At 35.9% G+C, this 23,998-nt stretch overlaps 1 protein-coding gene across 1 annotated transcript; it reads right to left on the bottom strand.

Moving 5' to 3' along the window:
• Window positions 1-4,085: 4,085 nt before the first annotated feature.
• LOC128233795 (uncharacterized) lies at window positions 4,086-21,064 on the bottom strand. The gene is made up of 10 exons (XM_052947647.1): window positions 20,960-21,064; window positions 20,243-20,508; window positions 19,808-19,948; window positions 17,197-17,367; window positions 15,492-15,695; window positions 15,145-15,285; window positions 14,639-14,681; window positions 10,636-10,923; window positions 6,280-10,118; window positions 4,086-5,266 (listed from the first exon to the last, which is right to left on the bottom strand). Exons 2-10 carry the CDS (start codon window positions 20,309-20,311, stop codon window positions 5,261-5,263), a joined length of 4,902 nt encoding a protein of 1,633 aa, XP_052803607.1. The 5' UTR covers window positions 20,312-20,508; window positions 20,960-21,064; the 3' UTR covers window positions 4,086-5,260.
• Window positions 21,065-23,998: the final 2,934 nt, after the last annotated feature.

The following is a 23,998-nucleotide window of genomic DNA, read 5'->3' on the forward strand; positions in this document are numbered from 1 at the left end:
AAGCTCACTATTTTGTATAGTAATCTGTTGTTTGTTTCGTTATTAAGTGGTTTTGGAGTTTAAAGGAAATTATCTTCACTATAATCACAAAGAGTTTTAAAATCAAGATTAAGTAAGAAATTGGGAATTTTCAGTTGAAATAAAGAGCAAAACCTCCATCAATTTCCCTTGAACATACTTCATTATACATTCATTATTTATTTCAAGCCCTGGTCACACCGACATTGCCACTGTGATGCAACTTCTTTACTACAAAAAAATTACATTCATAGTTGTCTCGCCCTCAGATATTTTGTGGAGGTCGCTACAAGGTTTCAGAGATTGCAAAATGCAATTGTTTGCAAGCAGTCTTTTTAGCATTCATGATCATAGATGTCATTGGTCTCCTAAGGGTCTTATTTTAATCGCGGATTGGTTTAGACTGTGCAGTAATCTTTTCATTTCGAAAAAAGTGTGGACTTTTTTGCAACTTTGTGGCAACACATCTGCAATTTATCAATGATGAGGCAATAGGTTTCCAAGCACGCGCCAAGCCAATCACAAGCTATCAGGTTTGCCGAACCTGTCTGTGCATTTCAGCATCATTTATCATAAGTATAATTTGTGGGGAGAAACCAGTATTTGTTTTTGGGGGGGTTGAGAACTGTACTTGTTTCCAAAATGTTTCCTTGGAGAAGCCAGTACTTGGTTTCCAAAATGTCTCCTGGGTAGAAACAGATCCTTGTTTGTGGTTTCCAAAATGTTTTTTTTGGTGGACACCAGTCCTTGTATTAAAAATATTTCTTGGGTCCAGAAAACTTTCCCTTATGGGATGTAGACCTTTGACTTCTTGTTTTTGGGGCCGACACCTTAACCACTCTTACACTTTCAATGTGATGTGTCTTGTTGCTTTGACAGAGTCTGGATTTAATAACCAAAGAATATTGAACTTTATTGAACAAATAATTTCAATACAGACAGAATTTACGACTAATGATTTCATTACATGTAATAGAACTGTAAAACAAAGATGTTGTTCATCATAATGCCTGTCTAAATGCACACTTAGTTACCGAACAAACTTTAAAGAAAATGGAACATGTTTCAAAGCAAGATCAATAAGAGAAGATTTGAAACACTACTTGCATATGAATAGGGCAGTAGAGTTAAAAATATCTCGCTTAACAAGTCAGGTTAGACTTACTTATATAATTATAATAATGCAGTTTGCTGTGCATACTATTACAGATGATATGAACACATGTCGAGTGAATTTGCACAAGCCTAATCATGTCTGTGTTAAGTAGATCACGAAATGTATCGAGGCTATCAGCAAATAGTCCTGTTACAGTACAATTTACTCACACCTGGATGAAGTAGTCCATATGTAAATATACCAGTAACTTTCCCAACTTCCATTATTTATATATGTAAGTAACATTATCTGGCATGATAGCCTCAAACACAGTTCATCTGCAATATTAATGAAAATACAACTAGTAATACAAGTGGGTATAAAACAGCAACTTTTAAACAAGGTTCTCAACATAACTCTAGTATATTAATGACATACATATATACAATTTCTTATGTAGAAATAAAGATTTTCAATCAATTATCGAATAAGTAAAATTTTTCTGTGTTTAAAAATAAAAAATACTAAAAAAGGCAATTACTGTAGTGTTAAGAACTTTCTTCTTGATAAAATCTATGGACACAAATTCAGTATCATTAAATAACAATATTGCTATGATAAATTCCATGGTTTATGAACCATATGTCCCAGACTAAAATACCATACGACCTAGATTGAAACTAGAACTGTAAGCCAAAGGCTAACGAATACCCCCCAACCCTTCCCTGTCTAGGTTGTTTGCCCTGGCCTTAGTTATGGTATCATTAGAAAGGCCACCAAAGCGAATATTACCCCACTCCCACCCACCTCAGGGGAGATAACAAACCTGTTTCTCTCATTTTCACCATAAAGGGGTCATGATGAAAAATGACAAAGGAGTAGGCCACCAAAGCGAATATTACCCCACTCCCACCCACCTCAGGGGAGATAACAAACCTGTTTCTCTCATTTTCACCATAAAGGGGTCATGACTCCTGACAGGATATTCCAAAATGAAGGTGGACGGGTGAATTTGACAGTCTGCCAACCCAATTTCTGTTTACCCACCCCCACCACCTCCCCCCCACACATGAGGACCAAGGAAATAATACAGGTGCACAAAATCACATATACAAAGGTTCACATCATGGTCATGGATAGCTGAAAGTTTGAGAAAAATATATTGAAAAATGACAAAGGAGTAGGCCACCAAAGCGAATATTGTAACAAATTTAAGGCCTGTATGCACCTAACTTCAGGACTTTTGATGGTCTTTTTAAGGACAAAATCAATTAAAGGTCTTTTTAAGGCCATGCAAACATTCTGATTAATACAGGTGCACCAAATCACATATTCAACAGTTCATATCATGGTCATTGACATCTGAAAGTTTGAAAAAGATTTATAGAAAAAATGAGAAAAAATGACCAAGGATTAGGCTAGACAAAGCTGTATAATTTTTGCCTATTTTAACTTATTCAGGGGCCATAATTGGAGACATGATCATGTGATTCCAACCACAATCACAGGGGCAAATGTTCTCACCATGGCTAAAAGTTTGAAAAAGATTCATTCAAAAATGACGAAGGAGTAGGACGAACAAAACTAATTTTACCCAATTTAACTCATTAAGGGGCCACAACTCCACTCAGGATCATGTGACTCCCACCAAATTCATGGAGGCAAAGGTTTACATCATAGCCATTAATATTTGAAAGTTTGAAAAAGATTTGCTCAATAGCTTCAAAGAAGAATCCTGGACAAAGCTAATTTTGCCCAATTTAACTCATTAAGGGGCCACAACTCCACTCAGGATCATGCGACTCTGACCAAATCCACGGAGGCACAGGTTTACATCATGGTCATTAATATTTGAAAGTTTGAAAAAGATTTGTTCAATAACGACAAAGATGAATCCCGGACAAAAAAAAACGGACGGACAGACGGACAGACGGACAACCCGATTCCAGTATACCCCCCCCCCCCCAAACTTTGTTTTGGGGGGTATAAAGACAATTCTGCCTTTAAGGTCTGCCAATCTGGGAAGACCATAAAGGCTAAATGGTGTTTTTAATCTAGGTTGTATGGTCTATCAATCTTGGCCATATTTGGGACAGGCTGTTAAGTCTGGTTGGATTTTGTATATTTAATCTATGATAAAAATTCAATTTGATAGTTTAAAAAACAAGGCACAATTATTGTTAAAGTTAAAACAACAATATTTGAATGTATACATAATCATACTATACAAATTCACTGCAACTTTAACAGCTAAATATACTTATTACTGTGGGTTAAAAAGGAAAATACTATGAAATTTAACAAGAAAAAATAGCTATATTAATCTACATGTTAAGAATTAATAGATAATAACAGTAGTCTTATTTCTTTACTTGTTAGTTTATACCATTTCTTTTAGTTTGATTGTGATCTAAGCTGACAGCTTATAGAATCACGATTGTGACTTAAGCTGACAGCTTTTAGAATCACGATTGTGACTTAAGCGGACAGCCTATAGAATCACAATTGTGACTTAAGCTGACAGCCTATAGAATCACGATTGTGACTTAAGCTGACAGCTTATAGAATCACAATTGTGACTTGAGCTGACAGCTTATAGAATCATGATTGTGACTTAAGCTGACAGCTTATAGAATTGTGACTTAAGCTGACAGCTTATAGAATCACGATTGTGACTTAAGCTGACAGCTTATAGAATCACGATTGTGACTTAAGCTGACAGCTTATAGAATTGTGACTTAAGCTGACAGCTTATAGAATCACGATTGTGACTTAAGCTGACAGCTTATAGAATCACGATTGTGACTTAAGCTGACAGCTTATAGAATCACGATTGTGACTTAAGCTGACAGCTTTTAGAATCACAATTGTGACTTCAGCTGACAGCCTATAGAATCACGATTGTGACTTAAGCTGACAGCTTATAGAATCACGATTGTGACTTAAGCTGACAGCTTATAGAATTGTGACTTAAGCTGACAGCTTATAGAATCACGATTGTGACTTAAGCTGACAGCTTTTAGAATCGCAATTGTGACTTCAGCTGACAGCCTATAGAATCACGATTGTGACTTAAGCTGACAGCTTATAGAATCACACTTGTGTCCATTTCCTGAGTTAAAACCAGTACTGTCCATTAAGAGAGGCCATGAGAAGGTACCTTTTGTTGGGGTCATACCCACAACCTCTTTTATACCACTTGACCACCCTCGACCTGTTTTGGATCAATCCAACAACCCCTTGAGAGGCAAATTCAACTGGACCACTGTCAATCAAACCCACCACCTCTGGATTGAGAGGTGAACACCATTCTCAACCTTAAGTTGTTGATAAAATTGTCTTAATAATTTGGTATCAATTACACTTTCAAGTTTAACAGAATAAATCATTTTGAGCTTTTTTTTCTGAGATGTGATAACAATGATTAATATTAAATATATATATATATTATCTGTTAACAATAAAAAATATCGACTTCAACAAAAACATGAAATAAATTAACATTTGTACAAATATACATTCCACAACATCCATCATATGCTTGGACATCAAAAAACTAATTGTTCCAGAAATATCACCAAAATGCTTGTTTCAAGATTCAGTGTTGAGTAGGGTGTCACGGTATGAGCCAAAAATATATCACATGGTATAAAATCGAAAAATATTTGGCAGTAACTTTCCCCTTCCAAGTAAATTAGCAAAATTTCCCCTTCTTGGAAGGCCTATTGCTGTCTGTAAATTTGCAATACAGATTCATTTCCGTTTCTACATTTCATTGTTTCAATGTTTACTTATTGTTGTTTCTAGCCATGTTTCTACTCAATAACTGAAATGATTCTTTCAGAGGTCTGCATTTTAATAAACGTGCTAAAGTGTTAGTCCTACTTTATATATTATTTTAACGAAGCAGTTTATTGTGTACGTTACTTTGAATTGCAGTTTACACTGGTACACTCTTGGCATCATGTGACACCCCTAGTGTTGACCATGATCTGAGGTTAATGACGGCTTATATGAAATTAATGTTATTAAAAACTATTGTTTTGCTGTTTTATTTTAGTAAACAGATCCTAACTGAAACGTCTTCGATATGTCTAATGAAGAATGAATACGCTGTGTCCATTCGCTGCTCATGATATCCTGTATTTATTCCTGAAAGAATTTTGGAATACTCATAAATTTGTTCAACATTATTTCATTTCAAGGCCATGGCAATTTGTTCTAATATGTGTTGTCATTGTGATAAAAAAATATCCACAAAATTTAGCAAAATACACAGATTTAAGGAGCTGAAAATGATAAAATGAGTCAAATCAATGAAGAAAAATTGTGTTTGCTTTTTTTGTAAAATCTGCCTACAGCTTTTAGTCTAGAAACTTAATGAGGCTCAATATGTTACAGCCTCAAATTTCCTCATTGTAATACAATAGTTTACATCGAACCTGCACAAATAAATCTCTGGTTACAAGACTTTTGATGTATATGTAGTACCAGCATCAGATACCCATGACCGACCCATTCCATTACACTCAATTCATCATGCTGTTGGTTTTTCAATTAACATTTCTTTGTTTTAGGGTGTGTCAAATGAAGCCATTTTACTGGAGAGTAAGTCAACTTATGCCCTGATGGGGTAAATGGGGCTGTGATGTTGCTCAGTTTTACATACTTGTAAAAAGTGAGAATTATTTTATTTGGCTCCTGCGTTTAAAACTTTTGATAAATATCAAAGTTACACCACCATTTTAGACAGAAAACAAACAGCATGATTGGTCAGTAGTGGGAATGCAATGATGAAAAGATATATGTTAAAAAAGATTAATGTTTTACAAAAAATCGCCCTTTTCAAAATGATGATAAGTCACCAAACTTGATGTAAAATTCACAGAAACAAATTGATATAACTAGTATACAGTGTAAAATAATCCTCAATTAAGATTTATTAAAGAATAATGTCTAAAAGTCAAAAAAGCACAAAAAAAACCCCATAAATCAGTATCATAAAGTACTGTGAACATGATGTATTATAACTAACAAAGTAAAACTATGATAAATACAAACAAAGTATATATGTAGAAAAAACAAAACACAATAAAACACAAAGGAAACATTCAATTCATGAACTGTAAACCAAGACTCAAAACAACCAGAATAAAAACAATCACCTTCTGCATGACTTCATCAGTCATCATTTCTGTCAGTCTTTTCAGTGAATAGCTTCCCCCGTTACTCACTGGTGCACTCGGAACTTCAGGTAAGATATTAATCTCCCCATGGAATGGGATGACTTCATTAACCTTATCTCCTGCAATTGTCTTTACTGTAGTTTGGTCTTTTTCATTGTTGTTCATGTCAGAATGCAGTGTTGCCACACTTACTGACATTGCTGACCCCTTCCCTGACCTTGAAAGATCAAGGTCACCAGTATCACTCCCAGATTTGCACTCACTTGACCTTGAACTCTGGGATGTTGACCGTGACCTTGTTGACCTCTGCCCATCAGATGTCTCTGTTTCATCGCTTGTATAAATGCCAAGATCCCACAGCTGCTGCTGTAAGTCTATTAAACCATTTGGTTTTGTGACACCCTGAGCACAATAACCCTCTCGAACGTCCACTGGAATTCTGTTAATTTCTTTTGGAAATGGTTCTTCATCAAATGGTATAAATCCTTTAATCTGGCAGTGAATAGCAATACACAGACCCTTTTCCAACTTCTTCCTTTTTCTTACAGACCTGCAGGGGCATGCATTAATGATGGTTATTTTACTATGTTTATTTTTCAAGTCGGCAGCAGTAACAGCATTTTTGACAGTTTTCAACTCCTCAGCTGTCAATGAATAATTCTGAACAAAGCTGTTGTTCATAACTTGGGTAGCTTCGTCACTCAGCGAATCAAAGCGCCTGCGATATACTGGAAATCCCATAAACGAATCCCACTTTCCGCTTAATTTCTCTTTTGTAAGAATCACAAATACCGGTTCCCACCTCCTGTTTTCAAGATATGCCGGATAGACTTCAATTAAATCATCCTCTTCAGTTGCTCTAATAAGTTTGCAAATGTCCTCTAAAAGAAGCAAGGTTATATCAAAGATTTGATTTTGCACAGCCCACACTGTAGCCTCTTTGATTTCTCCTTCACTGATGGTTTTGTCCGAATTCAGTAGTCTAGCCACATCCCGTACATTCCCATTCATGATTGTGTACATGAGGCTAGCACTTACTTTTTCATCTGAATATGCTTTGTTTCTCACACCATTATTCAAATATACTTTACTACCATTCATAGGGGATAAAGCATTTTTCAGTTCATCTGACTGCCCGAGAAAACTGTAATACACAGAATCCTCATCAGGACTATACAAATTTGACTGAGAACCATTTTGATGGCATGCAGCCATTTTGCTTTCTTGCACCCATTGAAGTTCAGACCTATGCTGATCGACCAGGTCAAGTTCAGCTCTATGTAGTTGGATCATTTCAAGTTCTGGTCTTTCTTGTTCAACCAGCTCATGTTCAGCTCTATGTTGTTCAACCAGTTCAAGTTCTGCTCGATGTTGTTCGACCAGTTCATCTAGTTCTTGTTCATACTCTTCATCATTGTCTCCATGATATCTGCTATTCATCCATCCAAGGACATTGTCCCAGTTACCATTCTGTTCATCAGCTATTTTAAGAAACTCCTCCAAGTGACTGTTCTCGAGTTCTTGATTTTCATGACCATTTATTTCACTCTCTGTTGCATGACTTTGACTCTCAGAAACTGTCACAGTCATCTCACTATGGGCCTGTTCACTTCTTGTATGTTTTGAATCAATTTCTGATGAGGTTTTTCCACCATTCAAACTTGGAATGCTAAACCTATTGTTAACATAAACTCCACTCATACCACTTTCACTCCCACTTTCAACAATGTCCGATTCTTCATCGATATTTGCACATTGAGGACTGTGTTTCCTTTGACTAGCAGGACTTCCATTCATGAGCTTTAAGCTTGGTGAGCTAATCTTTATCATGCCTTTATCATGCAAGAAATGGTACCGGGCACTTTCACTTATAATAGACCTAGTGTCACCATCTACACTGTTTGTGCAACTGATTGATTTCTGCCTCTGTATTCCCAAATGTGGATGTCCTTTCGGCTCTGGCAAATGGCTCATTGAAAGGCTAATTCCACTCTTTTTAATCAAGGAATCATCATGAAGCTGTCTCTCCAAAAATTCAAACTCACGAGTTGAATCTGCATGTCGTGCAATAGAAATCTGACTACCTGAAAGTCTATTTGGACTCTTCTTTGGACTACTATGCTTTGAACTAGGTGACTGTCTTTTCTCAAGGCTGGGAGATTGTTTATTAGGACTTCTCTTCAGTGAAGGAGATTTTTTAATAACACCATAACAATGATCAGGGTTCTCATCAGTTTCACTTGGTAAAAAGTCAGTTGGAGAAAGCCTCTTAGGAACCTTATCCACACTCACTGATTTGGGAGACCTCTGATTCTGTGGACTACACTGCAACTTTGGAGAAGCGTGTGGGTAAATGGCTGTCTCTTTAAAATGTTCTTGGATTTCCCCAGTTTCAAGATAATAGCTAGCACCAATATGTTCTCTGGGTAACTTCTCCAGACAAACTCCAGCTGTTGCATCCTCCCCGCTTTTTCTATTGTTGAAGACAGCTAACCTCCTTTCAGCTTCTTTCAAAAAATTAATTTGATTGTTTGTATCATCTGAATCTGTTGACTTTCTTGTCGGAAGAGGTGGTTTTTTACCATCCCCTGTTTCATCAATGTTTTCACGTGAACGTTCATACACTGATTTCAACTGCGGTTTCATTCGCTCCCGCTGAAACATGAACACATCTTTGTTCGTCCATCTACTTCTGTTACTGTGGTCTGAGCTTTCAGCAAAACTATTTATATAATCCCCTGTAAACTCTGTCACAGTAGTAAGGGACAGACCATCATCAGTATAGGTAACTGAAGTTGCACCAGACCTTTCTCCCATAGGGAGCCTTACCCTTTCTCTTGGAGCATCAATTTCAATATCTGCTTCAACGACCATCTTATTTCCCATATCCGCTTCATTTTCACTACTATCAATATTCGCTCTCTCATCATGCATCTGACTAGCAGGAAATGAACGGTGCCTAACATACCCAGGCAAATCTTCACTATTATTTGTGTAGACCATCTGACTATCATTCCTTGTCACAAATGTTGTAGAAAGATCAGAACCTGATGACCTATCTCTACTTGTTCCATGTCTTCTACCAACTAAACCAGACTCATCAAGCTCAATTTTGGCAAAGGTGTTATTTTTTGAATCCTCCGGGTCATGTCGAAATGTAAATGAGACAGGGGACTGCATGGCACTTGTATTTGTATGACCATTATCTTCTCTAAAAGTTGACGATGCCATTGGTGGTGATCTTGTGAAGCTCGAAGTTTGCTTTCTTGTTGGCGAATAACATTTCGGACTTGGTGATTGGGTAAGTGATCTTTGTGGACTTCTGGAGTTACTCCTTTTTCTATTTTCTCTTCTAAGTGATCCATCATTCTCATCCTGAAAGCTAACACTGTGTTGTGCAGAAGATCTCCTTTGGAGGAATCTTTTTACAGCTATTTGCTCCGGTGAGAGAACCTTTTCTTCTGATTCACCTTTAGGCTCATTCGAAGCATTCCTATATTCATTCAAAGGGGATTTATCATACTTCTTCTGATAATAGAGAGCCTCTCGGCCATCAACAGTATCCAAAAACTCATAGTTACTTTTTCTATCCCTTACTGCACTGTAGCTATCAGGAAAAGCCTCTGTTTTGGTCAAAACTGGCTCAGAAGGATGTTTATCTGAGAATGAATGGTCTACGCTGATGGTGGTGATGTTTGTGTGGAGAATCTGATTGGTTCTATCATACTGCTTTGAAGCTGATCTAAATGAGATTTCCCTTGCTGTGACCGGGGTACTTGTTTGATGGGCAGTGTAGGCCATGCTATTGTTCTGAACATCTACAACAGACAACAAATAACTTTCATGTGTTATTGCACTGTTTACTTATCTATATTCTCATTACCTATAAAATATGCCTTTAATATGGAAATAATAATGCCAGAGATTTGTTTTAATACCACACAATGCACTAAAACAGTATATATATCTATAACCACATCAAATTCTGGTGGTCTCAATATAAATTTTAAGATATTTACGGCAATATCTTAGCATACGGACTTAAAATGAGTGCCGTGGATCAAAATCAACGCTCTTTGGGGGTTTTCCAAAAAGTTCTGTAGAGTTATGGGCCATGCTTTACATGTGTGTAATGTCTCTGATAACATGCATATGAAGTTTCATTTGAATATTTTGGAACACACTTTTTAGTTATGGCTTAGGTTACTTTTTCATTGAATCCAATGACTAAGCCAAGGCTTGACTATCTATCTTTTGACAACATATGAGCTTAAAATGAACACTTACATCTGAATGATAAAAGGAAGGCCAATTGCTGCTGGTAGATATACTCACTGAGAAGGAGCCTGTTGGGTATTCCGGATGGTAAAGAATCCTCATTGAGACTGGTAGCAGGGCTGTACATCTCAGGCTTGATTTTGTGTACCATGTGACCATTTTCGTGTACCATGTGATCATTTTCATGTTCCATGTGATCATTTTCGTGTACCATGTGACCAGTGATGTCCTGGTCTTGGCTTATGATGCTTGGGTATTCAGGAACAACATAGACATCGTCTGAGGTTGTCCTAGAACTGGTAGATGTCACCTGACCCTCAGCTTCCAACTGCTTGGGATGAGTTTCTGCAAAATTGTAAATATTTGAACATAGTTAAATTCATATATGAGCAAGAATTCACTGTCCAGCACATTCCTGTTACATCCCAAACAAACCGAATTTACTCCTATCATTTGTTTTATTAAATGTTATTTATATGCATGGTTAAAAAGATCATTTATGTGGGAGATAGTCTCGAGTTTTTCATTTATTTCCTTGAATTTGATTAATATTTAAAACGAAGAACAAGTCCGATTTTTGTGGACAAATGCCAGGCACTTTTTCATGTAGGCCTTTTTCACCCAGCAACAAAAAACGCATGTATTCAAAAACCATCAAACAGGAGCAAGAAACTAATCTGAGATGGTCCATTCTACAATACAAAGGTGTCTAAAAATAATTATTTGGTCGTTTTTAATAAAAAAAAATTAAATTTCAAGCAGAAATTAATGACGTAACATTTCGTGTCAATTTTGGTTACGTCTTTCTCGGACGAAGTTACCAAACAGTCATGCGTAAAAGGTTAATTTTATTGAAATAATATCAAAACATAGGTCTTGTAATAAACAGGAAACGTATTTGTGTTTTTTTCAACAAAGGTGTATCCTTATTTTTATTCCGAAATCGGCAGGCGCGTTTTCCGTCAAAATGTTACGTAACTGAACTTTCACTGTAAAGGCTTAGATTTAGCAGGTGTGCGCAAATGGGGGATTCCCAGTGTTGTTATTCTATTTACATATGACATCAGCGTCATAAATCAAGGCGCTTCGAAACTTCGTCTATTTTTGGAAAAAAATGGAGGACTGTCAAAACAAACATGTGTGAGTATTTTCATCGTGTTACATCTCAAACGCATCGATTGAGTGTTTTAAAATGTTGTTTTATGAGACGAACTATTACACCATTCCGATACAATTGGTGTTCTAGCAGAAAAGAGTGCATTTTAGGACATTTCTCACCCGTCTTCATGCTCATGTAATTATTTGAGTTCGTGTTATTGTTGAAGAAAGTTGGACAGCCCATTTTTCCTATTGTGTCTTATTTACGTATCGAACGCCGAGAAATGATACTTTGTTTTTTTAGATGGTTTATGCTATTTTTGTTGCTAAACACAACTGATTAAATAAACACTTGAAAAATATTATCACTTGAAATGAAAACAACAGAAATGTTTATAAAAATTGATAAAAGACATAACGTTGACGGAAAAGACTTAACATTGACGGTAAATAAAGATGCACATTTAGTTGTCTTCATTACATCTGGTATAATAATCAAGATAACATCTGTGTGTATGCACACCCATTTAATTCATACCCATTCATGTGCAATAACTCTTAGAAGCATTACAGTTATAAGCATTTAAATTAAATTCTAAATCTATCTGAACAAGTAGTTTACTGTTTCATTTGTGACATAACATTGACACTAAGATCGTTACTTCAGTCGAAGAACTTTCCGGTTAGACTGTTACATCTTAGAACAAAACAGTTGCAAAAAATAATTATAGGCTTGGCTTTTAAAACTTGTAGGCTTAATATGTAACAAATAACACCCAACTTAATGTAATATCTACAGATTTCTGCTGATTTGTTGAAATAGTGAATTTTCAGAAAATATTGTTGATGCTGAATGTTGGACACCGATTCTATTCTAGAGTCCAGTGGGCATGGATGTCAGGGCAAGAGTGTTCTTCCTGACATCACTATGTGTGGAAGCAGGCTTCTGTATAAATTGACAGGTACTGTTTTTAGAATGTTGTTTTAAGAAGATAAAGACATGTATTGCATGTTCTGGATCTAATTTTAAATTATTAACATTGCATTCTCACAAACTAAGTTCATTCTATAACATCATTTGGTCCATGATTCTGCCACCAATCTAAAATGCACAATCTGTTGAAATAACCCTGGGACATTGTTTGTCTTAAGACAGGCAGGCAGTAAGGATTTTTTGTTTCTTTTTTTCAGATGTACTTCTTCAGTGATACGGGAACTGGAAAACAGTCTGTGTTTCATCAAGATTTGTTAAAGACCCATACAGTGTATCCAGGACATCATTAACCGAACATTATTTAAAAAAACACCATTATATCATTTTAACTGGACATTTTAAAAAATAATTAAACAAATTTAACATTCAATAACATGTGGTTTTACATGTAAAAAGATTTACATTACAATACATTTTCCTTCGATGAACACAGGTTCTTTACCGCATGACGGCAATCATTTTCAGATAGCGTCAGGTTTAGTTCATTCAATTAATGAATATTCACGATAATTTCCCGCATTGTGTCATTGTTTTTAATTGTTTGACCAAGGATGATGCGAAGTTACTCACACACAGTGTCCCATGCATGCAACGTCACAGTTACATTTTTAACTGACCCTCAGACATTGATGGGCTCATGCTACATTTCAAGGCTTTACTTAATTCTTTTAGAAAACAGAATATCCAAATATAAATGTTAAGTAATTATTTTTAATGTCCATCAGGGTAATCGGCTCAGAGTGTTAGTGAAGTCCTTCGGACTCCACCCACTTAGAACAGCCCAAATGTAGTTCATACACCGATGGACGTTAAAATAAGTATTTCAATCATATTAACAGTTAAGCTCTTCCAAGTTTTGTAAAATTTTATATTCAATAAACTTATAATAGCCTATGTTTTTACTTTCATATGATTTCCACTGTATTCCTGTATGTAAAGTAAATTGAAGTCCGACAAAATGTGAACACGTATGTAATTTCGCTTCACAAGTGTCATGGTGAATGACCGTTTGGTGTACAGTGTTACATCCCTTGGAAAGTTAAAGGTGTTGTTTTTGAAAGAATAAAGCAAAATAACTGTAATTATATCTCTCAAAATTTGTATTTTATTGAAATGGTATAAAGAGGCATGTTATTTTCATGTTTATGCCTTTCTTATCTAAACAACATCTTATTTAATGTAGACTTTTGAGTCCAGTTACATCACCGAAAGGTTATAGTGAAAATGAACACTTGTTCATGTCGATGGTAATCATATTAAAGTTGAGTATAAACACTTAAGTGCCAGCAATGTTTAGATAATACAGAAAAACTTGACATCAGCACATAAAAGCAGAGAGTGCCATCTTTCTGTCATATTGTCCTTGTTACATCACAAACAAAGTGAAATTTCTAAATGGCTGTATTTACTTTCCATGTGGTGTTTTTATATTGTCCTTTCATTATCTTGAAGCTAATGTGCCATATTTCATTAATAGAACATAAGATATGCAAAAACTACATCTTGAATAACTCATAAATGTTGGACACTAAGCCAGTAGTGATGTAACAAAAATGTGCTAGACAGAAAATTCTTGCTCATATTGTACCACTGATTTATATATGAAATCTGCTTAAGTGTGTCATTTGGACTCATATTTTTCCAAAACATGTGTCCTAAGCAAAATAATGGAATCTTATTCATAGATTTGAGTACAGAATAATACCGTGGAGGCACATATTTAAGAATAAAGGTTGGCACGAAAGACAATGAGTTAAGGATGCACAGCAGGATGAATTACTGTCATTACATGTGAAATGTTAACCATTAATCAGTGCAAAATTTGAAATATATTCTTAGAACTGTTTTGGAAAAGAAATTTCCTGATTCTTAATAACAGTTGTTAATGTCCATCCTGAGCTAAAATCTTTTTTCAACCTTTTATCTGTTGCATAATAGGTTAAAATGATAGCTACAAATTTTTCTTACCTTCTGACCTCTCTTTGGTCTCATTATAGTCATAGCGAAATTTCTGGAAATGAAAAAAAGATTTAACATATAACTTTCGGAGTTCCTTGGCAAAAACTTTCGAAACGGAACTTTGTACCATACATTAGTATGTCTATTGTTCTATTTTAGTTAATCAATAGACTTATAACAAGACAAAAATGTCGTTCTTTGCGATTTTTCTTAAAACTATGAGAACATAAAAGCTTATACGAATATGAAGTATATGAAGATTTTGTAATATTTTCAGTTGATTGTTTATTTTTTTGTACAAACCATCTATATAATTTGTTTTATCGAAGTGCACAACTGATCTTTTACTTATGACTTATACAAGTTATATTAACATTTATGTGCTCAAAGCTCCTAAACTCCACCCTCATCCATATAAATTTCAGTCTTGATCACCTTAGAGCATTAGGAATGTTGCTCTTGTCAAGTACAGAGTTCAAAATAAATTACTTAAAAATGTACGGAACATCTCTAACCATTCCAAGATTTTTCCATTCAGCCAGCTCATGTGGTATGGCCGTCTCCAGTTCACACACACGTTGTTCCACCAGATCCAGTCGGTCTGAGATATCCTCAAGACTGTGGGAGTCATGGTCCTTGTCTTTGCTCATTTTACTCTGAAATCAAACTCAATGCCATGACAATTTCTTGGTTTAAATAATGTGTTTTTCGTTATTCAATGTAATATGATAATATTAGATTCATTAATATGAAGATGATTCTTAAATGGAATTTTTATCTAAGTGAAGAATGATTGTGTTGCAAGTTATCTTACTTGAATATGAGCCCTTTTTCTAAACTTTTCTGCAAAATATTCACCCACCTGTTTAAACTGTTCTCTACTCCCCACGGGCTCCCTGGCCCTAACCCTGTGGGCGTTGATCTTGGCTCTCAGTGACTCCCTTCTCAATTCCAGTTGTCGGGCTTGAGCTCTCGTGCGCACAGGGCTTCGTACCCATGCCTCCCTGTCTACAGCTGCCTGCTCCGAGCTGCTAGTTGTGGTTGTTGTGGTGTGACTCATCTCGTGCTGAAGCAAGAATTATTCCCTTTTAGTTTCATAAAATTTACTCTAGTTAAACATGAGTTTAATTTAATTATATGCAATTGCATGAAGTTAGTTTACAAAATATATAATGAAGACATGCAACTAGGGATTGAGCAACAAGATTTGTTTAGGTCTTAGTAGTAGATTTCGGACTTGTAAGTATTTCAAAAGGTTAATTTCAATGACTGAACAAACAATTTAATTCCATTGGTACTGTCATCACAAAATTGAAACAATTGTTTCAAACTTAAGGGTTAATAAAAGAAATGGAGACTTAGTTGTCTCAGACACAGACAGTCTTTAAGATGAAAACAATGTTTAAGCAGACAGTTTTTTTCAGTGGAAGAAGGTTAAATATTCAATACATTGCATATTGGGACCTTTATGTTTCAATAGTGCTCGGCAACAGAAGTCCAAAATGAGACCTGCACATTTTCTATTATATTGTTTTACCACATCATCTCAAACACGAAGTTAAGCACCTTCTTATGAGAAAAAATTTCGTCATAAGAAATATCTATGGGATTTTTCAAAAAGATATGGGATTTTATCCAAATTTTATGAGAAATCAGTACACATCATACCAGCACAAAATGTTTGCTAAAAATTGTACATCTATTATGATAAACAATGTTGGTAAATTGGTGTCACAAAGATCGCATCAGTTTATAAATTCTTTGCAATTTTCTTAACACTTTAGGCAAATTTTGCAAATTTCATGTCTTTCCCTGTAACTGAAAGTTTGTCGCAGATTTATAATGCCAATCAATGTGAAATTTATAATGAAAAAAAATAACTAAGTTTGAAAATTATTTCAAGGTTATGAAAATACGCAAATATAAATTTAATATCTCTGACATTACAAAACCTAGAAATTGTATTACAAAAAGAGGGCCATTTATGCTATATTTTGAGTCATATTACTAAACTGTTTGCCTTCAGACTACAACAACAAAAATACTTGCTGTTGTTTAATGTCATGCTAACTCCAAATTTAAAACTACAGTAACATTTCCAATATTCCAATCCATTTACAAAAACATCATTATATTTTATAATGACATTGGGTGAACTCTGCACAAATTATAAAAAATACATTTTCATCAAGGTGAAATTTTTTTTTAGATAATGGATTTTTTACTCTATGACTTTTTGGAGGTGATTTACACAAGGGACTCTTGGAGAATTAAGATTTGTTTTTTCCATGTAGGACTGGGATCAATACAATAATATTTCATTAGCCCTGAACCATACATTACACTACCAGTTTCTTCATTTATGGTTGGCTGTAAGTAAATTTCCTATCCTGTTTTACGCTGAACCATATATAACACTAGCTTTTCGTCCATCTTTGTTTTGCTGTTGGTACAAGACTTATCTAATAAAGCCCTGAACCATACATAACTCTACCAGTTCATGCATCTATGGTTAGCTGTTGGTAAAAGACTTATCCCATAAAGCCCTGAACCATACATAACTCTACCTGTTCCTCCATTGATTGTTGGCTGTTGGAAGAAGACTTATCCCTTATGTTGGTCACTTTCTTTTTAATGGACCGACATCTTTTCACAAAGCTTTCCTTCATGCTTGTAAGGCGTTGCTTGGCTTGACATGGAGTGCGTGGGGTTTCATTCAGTCTACTTGTTTCTGCAGGCTAAAAGAAATTGATTTTACTGTACATTCACTTAAGAACATTTACATCTGCAACTAACCCCAAAATGATTTAGTTACATGATATGTTTTTAGGTATTCACGAGTTCCTTCTCTTTTGTGTTACAAAAATGGTATTTTTAAAAAATATTTACAGTATCATAACTTTGACACAGTCATCGAAATTAGACTTTTGGATGAACAAGCCCGAATTCTTATGCTATTGCTTGGCATAAAAGTTTTGAACAAGCCCTGCTATATAAAATTCAGAATTTGAGCTGTCGAAGCCTGGAAGACATTTTACTAGTGCAGGGCTTACAGGCTTGTGCTAATTTCGAAGTTAATATTACGATTTGATTTTTTACATCTATTTATCAATTCTTATTTCAAACTTGATGGTGTCAAAGTTTTTTCACACCATACTGCGAATGCACTCAGGCATCAGCTTGAGGTGACAATGGAGCACAATTAGCCATTGTTAAAGAAAGACAGTGAGCACGCGTATGTTACACACATCGATGTCAGAAAATGAGTGATTCATTTAGGTGATGTAGTGTGTATATAATTCTAACTAGAGATTGCTTTTTCGAAAAAGCGCATGTCTCCCCCATTGTGTGGTCGTAGGTGAGAAATAATCAATGATGGATCCCAAAATCAATAGGGGCCATCAACTAGTCATGACTAACTGGCATACCAAGTATGAAGTTCCTGGGTGTAAACGTTCTTGAGTTATTGAGCAGAAACCGGTTCTTCACCTCAAGGTCAGTGACCTTGACCTTTGACCAACTGATTGCAAAATCAACTAGACATCATGACCAACCTCACTTCAAAGTTTGGTGAACCTAGATCAAAGCATTCTCCTGATATTGCACGGAAATATTTTTTTACATTAGAGGTCACAGCGACGTTGACCTTTGACCTTGTGACCCCCCAAAATATAGGAGTTTTCTAAACCTCATGATCAACCTCCCTACCAAGTTTGGTGAACCTAGGTCAAACCATTCTCAAGATATTGAGCGGAAATGTTTTTTACATTGGGGGTCGCCGCGACCTTGACCTTTGACCTAGTGACCCCAAAAACAATAGGGATCTTCTACACCTCATGACCAACCTCCCTACCAAGTTTGGTGAACCTAGGTCAAACCGTTCTCAAGATTTTGAGCAGAAATGTTTTTTATATTGGGGGTCGCCGCGACCTTGACCTTTGACCTAGTGACCCCAAAAACAATAGGGATCCTCTACACCTCACGACCAACCTCCCTACCAAGTTTGGTGAACCTAGGTCAAACCATTCTCAAGATATTGAGCGGAAATGTTTTTTACATTGGGGGTCGCCGCGACCTTGACCTTTGACCTAGTGACCCCAAAAACAATAGGGATCCTCTACACCTCACGACCAACCTCCCTACCAAGTTTGGTGAACCTAGGTCAAACCATTCTCAAGATATTGAGCGGAAATGTTTTTTACATTGGGGGTCGCCGCGACCTTGACCTTTGACCTAGTGACCCCAAAAACAATAGGGATCCTCTACACCTCACGACGAACCTCCCTACCAAGTTTGGTGAACCTAGGTCAAACCATTCTCAAGATATTGAGCGGAAATGTTTTTTACATTGGGGGTCGCCGCGACCTTGACCTTTGACCTAGTGACCCCAAAAACAATAGGGATCTTCTACACCTCATGACCAACCTCCCTACCAAGTTTGGTGAACCTAGGTCAAACCATTGTCAAGATATTGAGCGGAAATGTTTTTTACATTGGGGGTCGCCGCGACCTTGACCTTTGACCTAGTGACCCCAAAAACAATAGGGATCTTCTACACCTCATGACCAACCTCCCTACCAAGTTTGGTGATCCTAGGTCATGCGGTTTTCCAGTTATCGATCGGAAACGAAGTGTGACGTACGGACGGACTGACGGACTGACGGACTACCGGACTATCGGACTACCGGACTACCGGACTGACGGACAGGGCAAAAACAATATGTCTCCCCCAGAGAGGGGGAGACATAAATATAAAATCAATCTGAATCTCATCTGATTCGATCGCCGCATTGCTCACTCAAACTGCTACCGAACAATCCGAATGCATACATGTGCTGTCATTTTGTGTTAAATGTTTTATGTTGTTTAAATAAAGAAGTATAATAACAAATTATTTGTCAATAGATAAACACTTAAATCAAAAAATATTTTTGTATACAAAAGATAACACAAACCAAGTGTATCTTATTGGTAATGTGTAACCGACATTGCAATCTTCTCGACTTAGTAGTTCAAATTCCCAATTTTAGTCACTATCTCAGGCCATTACTCAACAACTTTTGAAACCTGTATTATGCTATATAATATGTAGTTTGTCATTGGTAACAGGTATTCACTTACACCAGGGTTCTCACAAAATCTTTAGTTTTTCTTAAAAGACATGGCAAAAACTCATACCGTGTCAACAGAAGCATCAAATGGTATATCCCCAGCAGTAAAGCCTCCAGCTTGCTCAATAAACTCAATCTGGCTGCCAGAGTTGCTACTGTTATTCACCTCCAAACGCTGGAATGGGGCTCGGCGCTTCTTCTGTGACGTCTAAAAAATTATACATCAAATAACCAGATTTTAGAAATCTTTATCATTAACACACATTTAGTCATGAAACTAAAATTTCAAATAGAAAACAATCTGAATTTACATCCACATCCCACCAGTTTTGCAACATTTCATTTTTACATGAAGTTGGTTGAATTAAGTCGTGTGCAATTTTTTATGGTTGTTAGCAAAACGTCCATGATAAATTCAACAGAAACTCTCTTGTAGCTTCAACAGTTTTGGAAGAAACACCACAAAAGTTTTGTCTAGCTGTAGTAATAATAATATGCACACCTTTCTTGTAAATTTACATGATTGCAGAGCTGTAAAATCACTTTGTGAAACAAACGCCTCAAAGTCCATAGTCTTTCCTTCAACAAGGTTTGCCTTTCGCTTCCTTGTGCCAGAACTTGCAGAAGTGGGAGAGGCAGGGGGAGGGGCATCCAGTGCTATCCTGGCAATTGAGGGGGCAGCGTTTCTGAGTGTCTGCCTTCTAGGGGTGGGGAGGGAAACGGTGCTTGGCTCTGCAGCACACTTTAGGTGACACAGATGCTTACAAGCTGGAATAACATAAATGCAGCCATCATACAAAGATTAAAATTAGACAGGCCCAAATTTTCAGAAAATACCTAGCTAAAAAATTGTAACAAGTCCACATATATATATATGTAAAATTAAATTTTGTTGAAGCCTGCCAACAAATTTGCCAGTCCAGGGCTTATGCTAACTTTGACCAGAAAGTTAGGTGTATCGCCTTAAGTGACGTCTGTAAAAATATTTTTGACTGCATTGAGTGCACCTTTTAGATATTAAGATATATGAATTAATGAAACCAAAGTGATGAACAAACAAACAATATACCTGCTTTGCAGGTGACAAAAAAAGCTAAATAACATCAACAATTACAAAAAAATAGGGTAATGGAAAAAAAAAATCAACAAATACTCATATTTTTGAGAGACAAAACATAAAATATTAACAAATTCTTAAAAATTATAACAGAAAACCAACCTGTGCATTTGTATGCTGCCCGTTTTGGAAGAATCCGCTTATAACACTAAAATATGCAAAATTAATTTATTTATATAAAAAATAAATCATCAATAAAAGTAACTTGATGTCTACTTTACCAACAAAACATAAATAATGAAGTTTTATGGGCGAGGTCTAGGTATGGACATGTTACCATAGTGTTTTTTAGGACCAGACATGCTTTTACTTACTATTGTTCTAGTAGGTAAATCATAGATTAAGCATTATCATTCTTTTGTTTTAAAAATACTCGACCCTTTTGCATTTATATACTATAACAATGCATTGAAAACCGAACTGGTTGTAAGACTAAAGTATTGTCTTAGAGCGTCACCTGCTATTCATGAGTCTCTTGAAAACAAAGAAGTCATACAAGTTCATTTGAGGTATCAAATTTCAAAACATTATCAATGATATTGTTGATAATTGTATGTTCAATTACTATAGAGTTATTCATTCCTTGTATAACAAATTTTTGTTTCATTCATTAATTTCATCTAAAAAACTGTATAAAATGTTCAATTACTTTACATTTATTAAAGCATATGGGTAGAAGTAGCATATTTTTAATAATTTTTACAGTGCAATTGAAAAAACTCTGTAGGTTTTGTACAGATATTTCCATTTTTTTCAGCAAGCTGTATCCTTAACTTTCATATACTGCATCCATGTTCAAAAAGAAGATCTATTGCTGCACTTCAGAGCTGTTGAATAATTAAAAGTGTAAAAAACATCTACTTAAACCTAGAAAAAAGAAGGTTGGTAGATAAATGTAAGAAAACTGCCAGTGGGAAATTTTACTTTGCCAACTCTGTTTTTAATGAAAATCTCAAAATTTTGACATTATTCAGTGATTCATTTTGCCCAGTATCTTGTTTCTATATTCATTGCATTTTCTGAGGAATTATTATTTTTAAACATGTGCAGGACTTTTCTCAAGTAATTTGCGCACAAAACTATCACTGTATGAACAATCAGTGATTCATTTTGATGATACATAGGTTAATTTTAATCCTATGCATATGTGCAATGGCTTTGACAATATAGAGCTTTTCGGCATTTGAAAACAATTCACAAAATCCTAATGACTTTGATGCCAGAAAGTCCAATCACCACTGTACAATTCTGAGCAGATTTTTTCAAAATCAAAACACAAGCCCATGCAGAATTTACTTGTTTTAACATAATAAAACTGGTTGCTTTTTGGAAGCATAAATATATCCACGGAAGGTCCTAATACAGTGCCAGAAAATTGCGTCACCTTTGCACAGTTCTGGGCAGACATAAGGTTGATTGAGAGGAACCAGGAATGTTTGGAGCACCAATTATCCTCCACAATATCTGTGTCTGACAACTGCTCCAGAGATCCTATAATCGAAAGTCTACATCATTATAAAATTTTCTCTGCCACTGGCAAATCAGTTATCATATGAAATATTGAAAAAATAATAAAACAAGCTTAGCTTTCAAATCCTGAAAATAGATCTCTTGTATCACAGTAAATTATTCAATTACTTTGTTTTAAACAAGAGCTCTGCAAAGCAAGCCAATGCTGGCAATATGTGTACCAAGTTTCACTTGAACATCTGTACTGTTTTTGAGTTATAATGCCATGCTTAAATTTGTGCACTACGCTGATGCAACCAACACCAAGGCTTTCACCATACCCTGTCAAAACAGACAAGCTAAAAATCTGTTATTGTAATTTTTACATTTTTTTTACATATTGAATATACTTCCCATGGCCAGTATTAGTGTCTTCGAATAGCCAAACCTTCTGTAGAACGACTGTGCCCTTTACATCTATACTGTTCTGACTGAAGGACCGCCTTACACGACGAGGTCTGGGCTTCACAATAGTGCAAACAGCTGGTGGTGAAGTTGACACTGTTTTCATGACCACAGCTCTTTTGCTGAAATTGACTGAGACCATAAAGATGTTCGTTCACGAAGGCTCATAAATGAGTAATTTCTGCCTCGCAAATTTAACAATTCTGATACTGGTATTGGCTGTAGTAGAATCGGCTGTGTCCCTATAGACTCATTTCCTACATCAATCTTTGTAAGCTTTGTAATTTTGCGTCCAATGTACTAGTTTAAAAAAAAGCACACAATCACTATGTTTAATGCACCAGTCAATTATAACCACAGCCCATGTCCGGGGGTACACCGGGGATGGCCTGGGAAAGGAGCCGTGTTATTAACTTCCAGGTGGCCCTGCAGTGCCAGGTGAATGGGGAGGTTGTGTCTTTGCGTAAAAAATAGCGGGGAATGGGCCTTACCTAGAGTCCCTGGGGTATGGAGGCATTTGGTGGGAATTTTACCTGGGCTTGGCTGGACCGAAAAGCCCCGCTATTCCCCGGACCGGGAGGGGGGGTGTGTGGTTACAATTGACTGATGCATTATATAATTATATCGCTTCTGTCAAATTTGTTACTTGTCTATAATGCAAGTTGTATCAAATTTTAAAACTGAGCACTGTTTTAGATTCAATCATATTCTGTGGTGAATTATTCCATGGTTCTATTACTCGGGCACAAAAGAAATAAAGGATTTTAAAATTTGTCAAAAGATACTTTGGAATTTGAAATGATAATACATGAACCTTACATAAAGCAAATATATACACATTGTATTCTAGTTAACCAAACGCTTTGGAAATACTTGATAAAACATAAGTTTATTTTGTAAAAATCCCGATTTTTACAGTAACTGTGATTTTTACGTTTTTCTGCAGGCTAAAAAAGTGCCTACATCAGGTTCACGAACCAGCTCTTTGTTTGTCATTCACAATATTTTAATAAACCTGATACATGGTGTAACTAATACGGCTTTCTTGCCCATAATATATTAAGTTTTAAACGCGGGAATTTTTCAAACATCCGCCATTATTGTCTATCCGAGGTTCCCATATTAATTAATCGATTAAACCGGGTTAGTACATAGCAAGCACACTTTTACGCAGTGGTCTCCCCTTACAAGTGTCGGCCTTTGAACAGTAAAAGAGTTGACTTTTGT

Source organism: Mya arenaria, chromosome 5 (genome assembly GCF_026914265.1).
Source record: "Mya arenaria isolate MELC-2E11 chromosome 5, ASM2691426v1".
NCBI classification, from domain to species: domain Eukaryota; kingdom Metazoa; phylum Mollusca; class Bivalvia; order Myida; family Myidae; genus Mya; species Mya arenaria.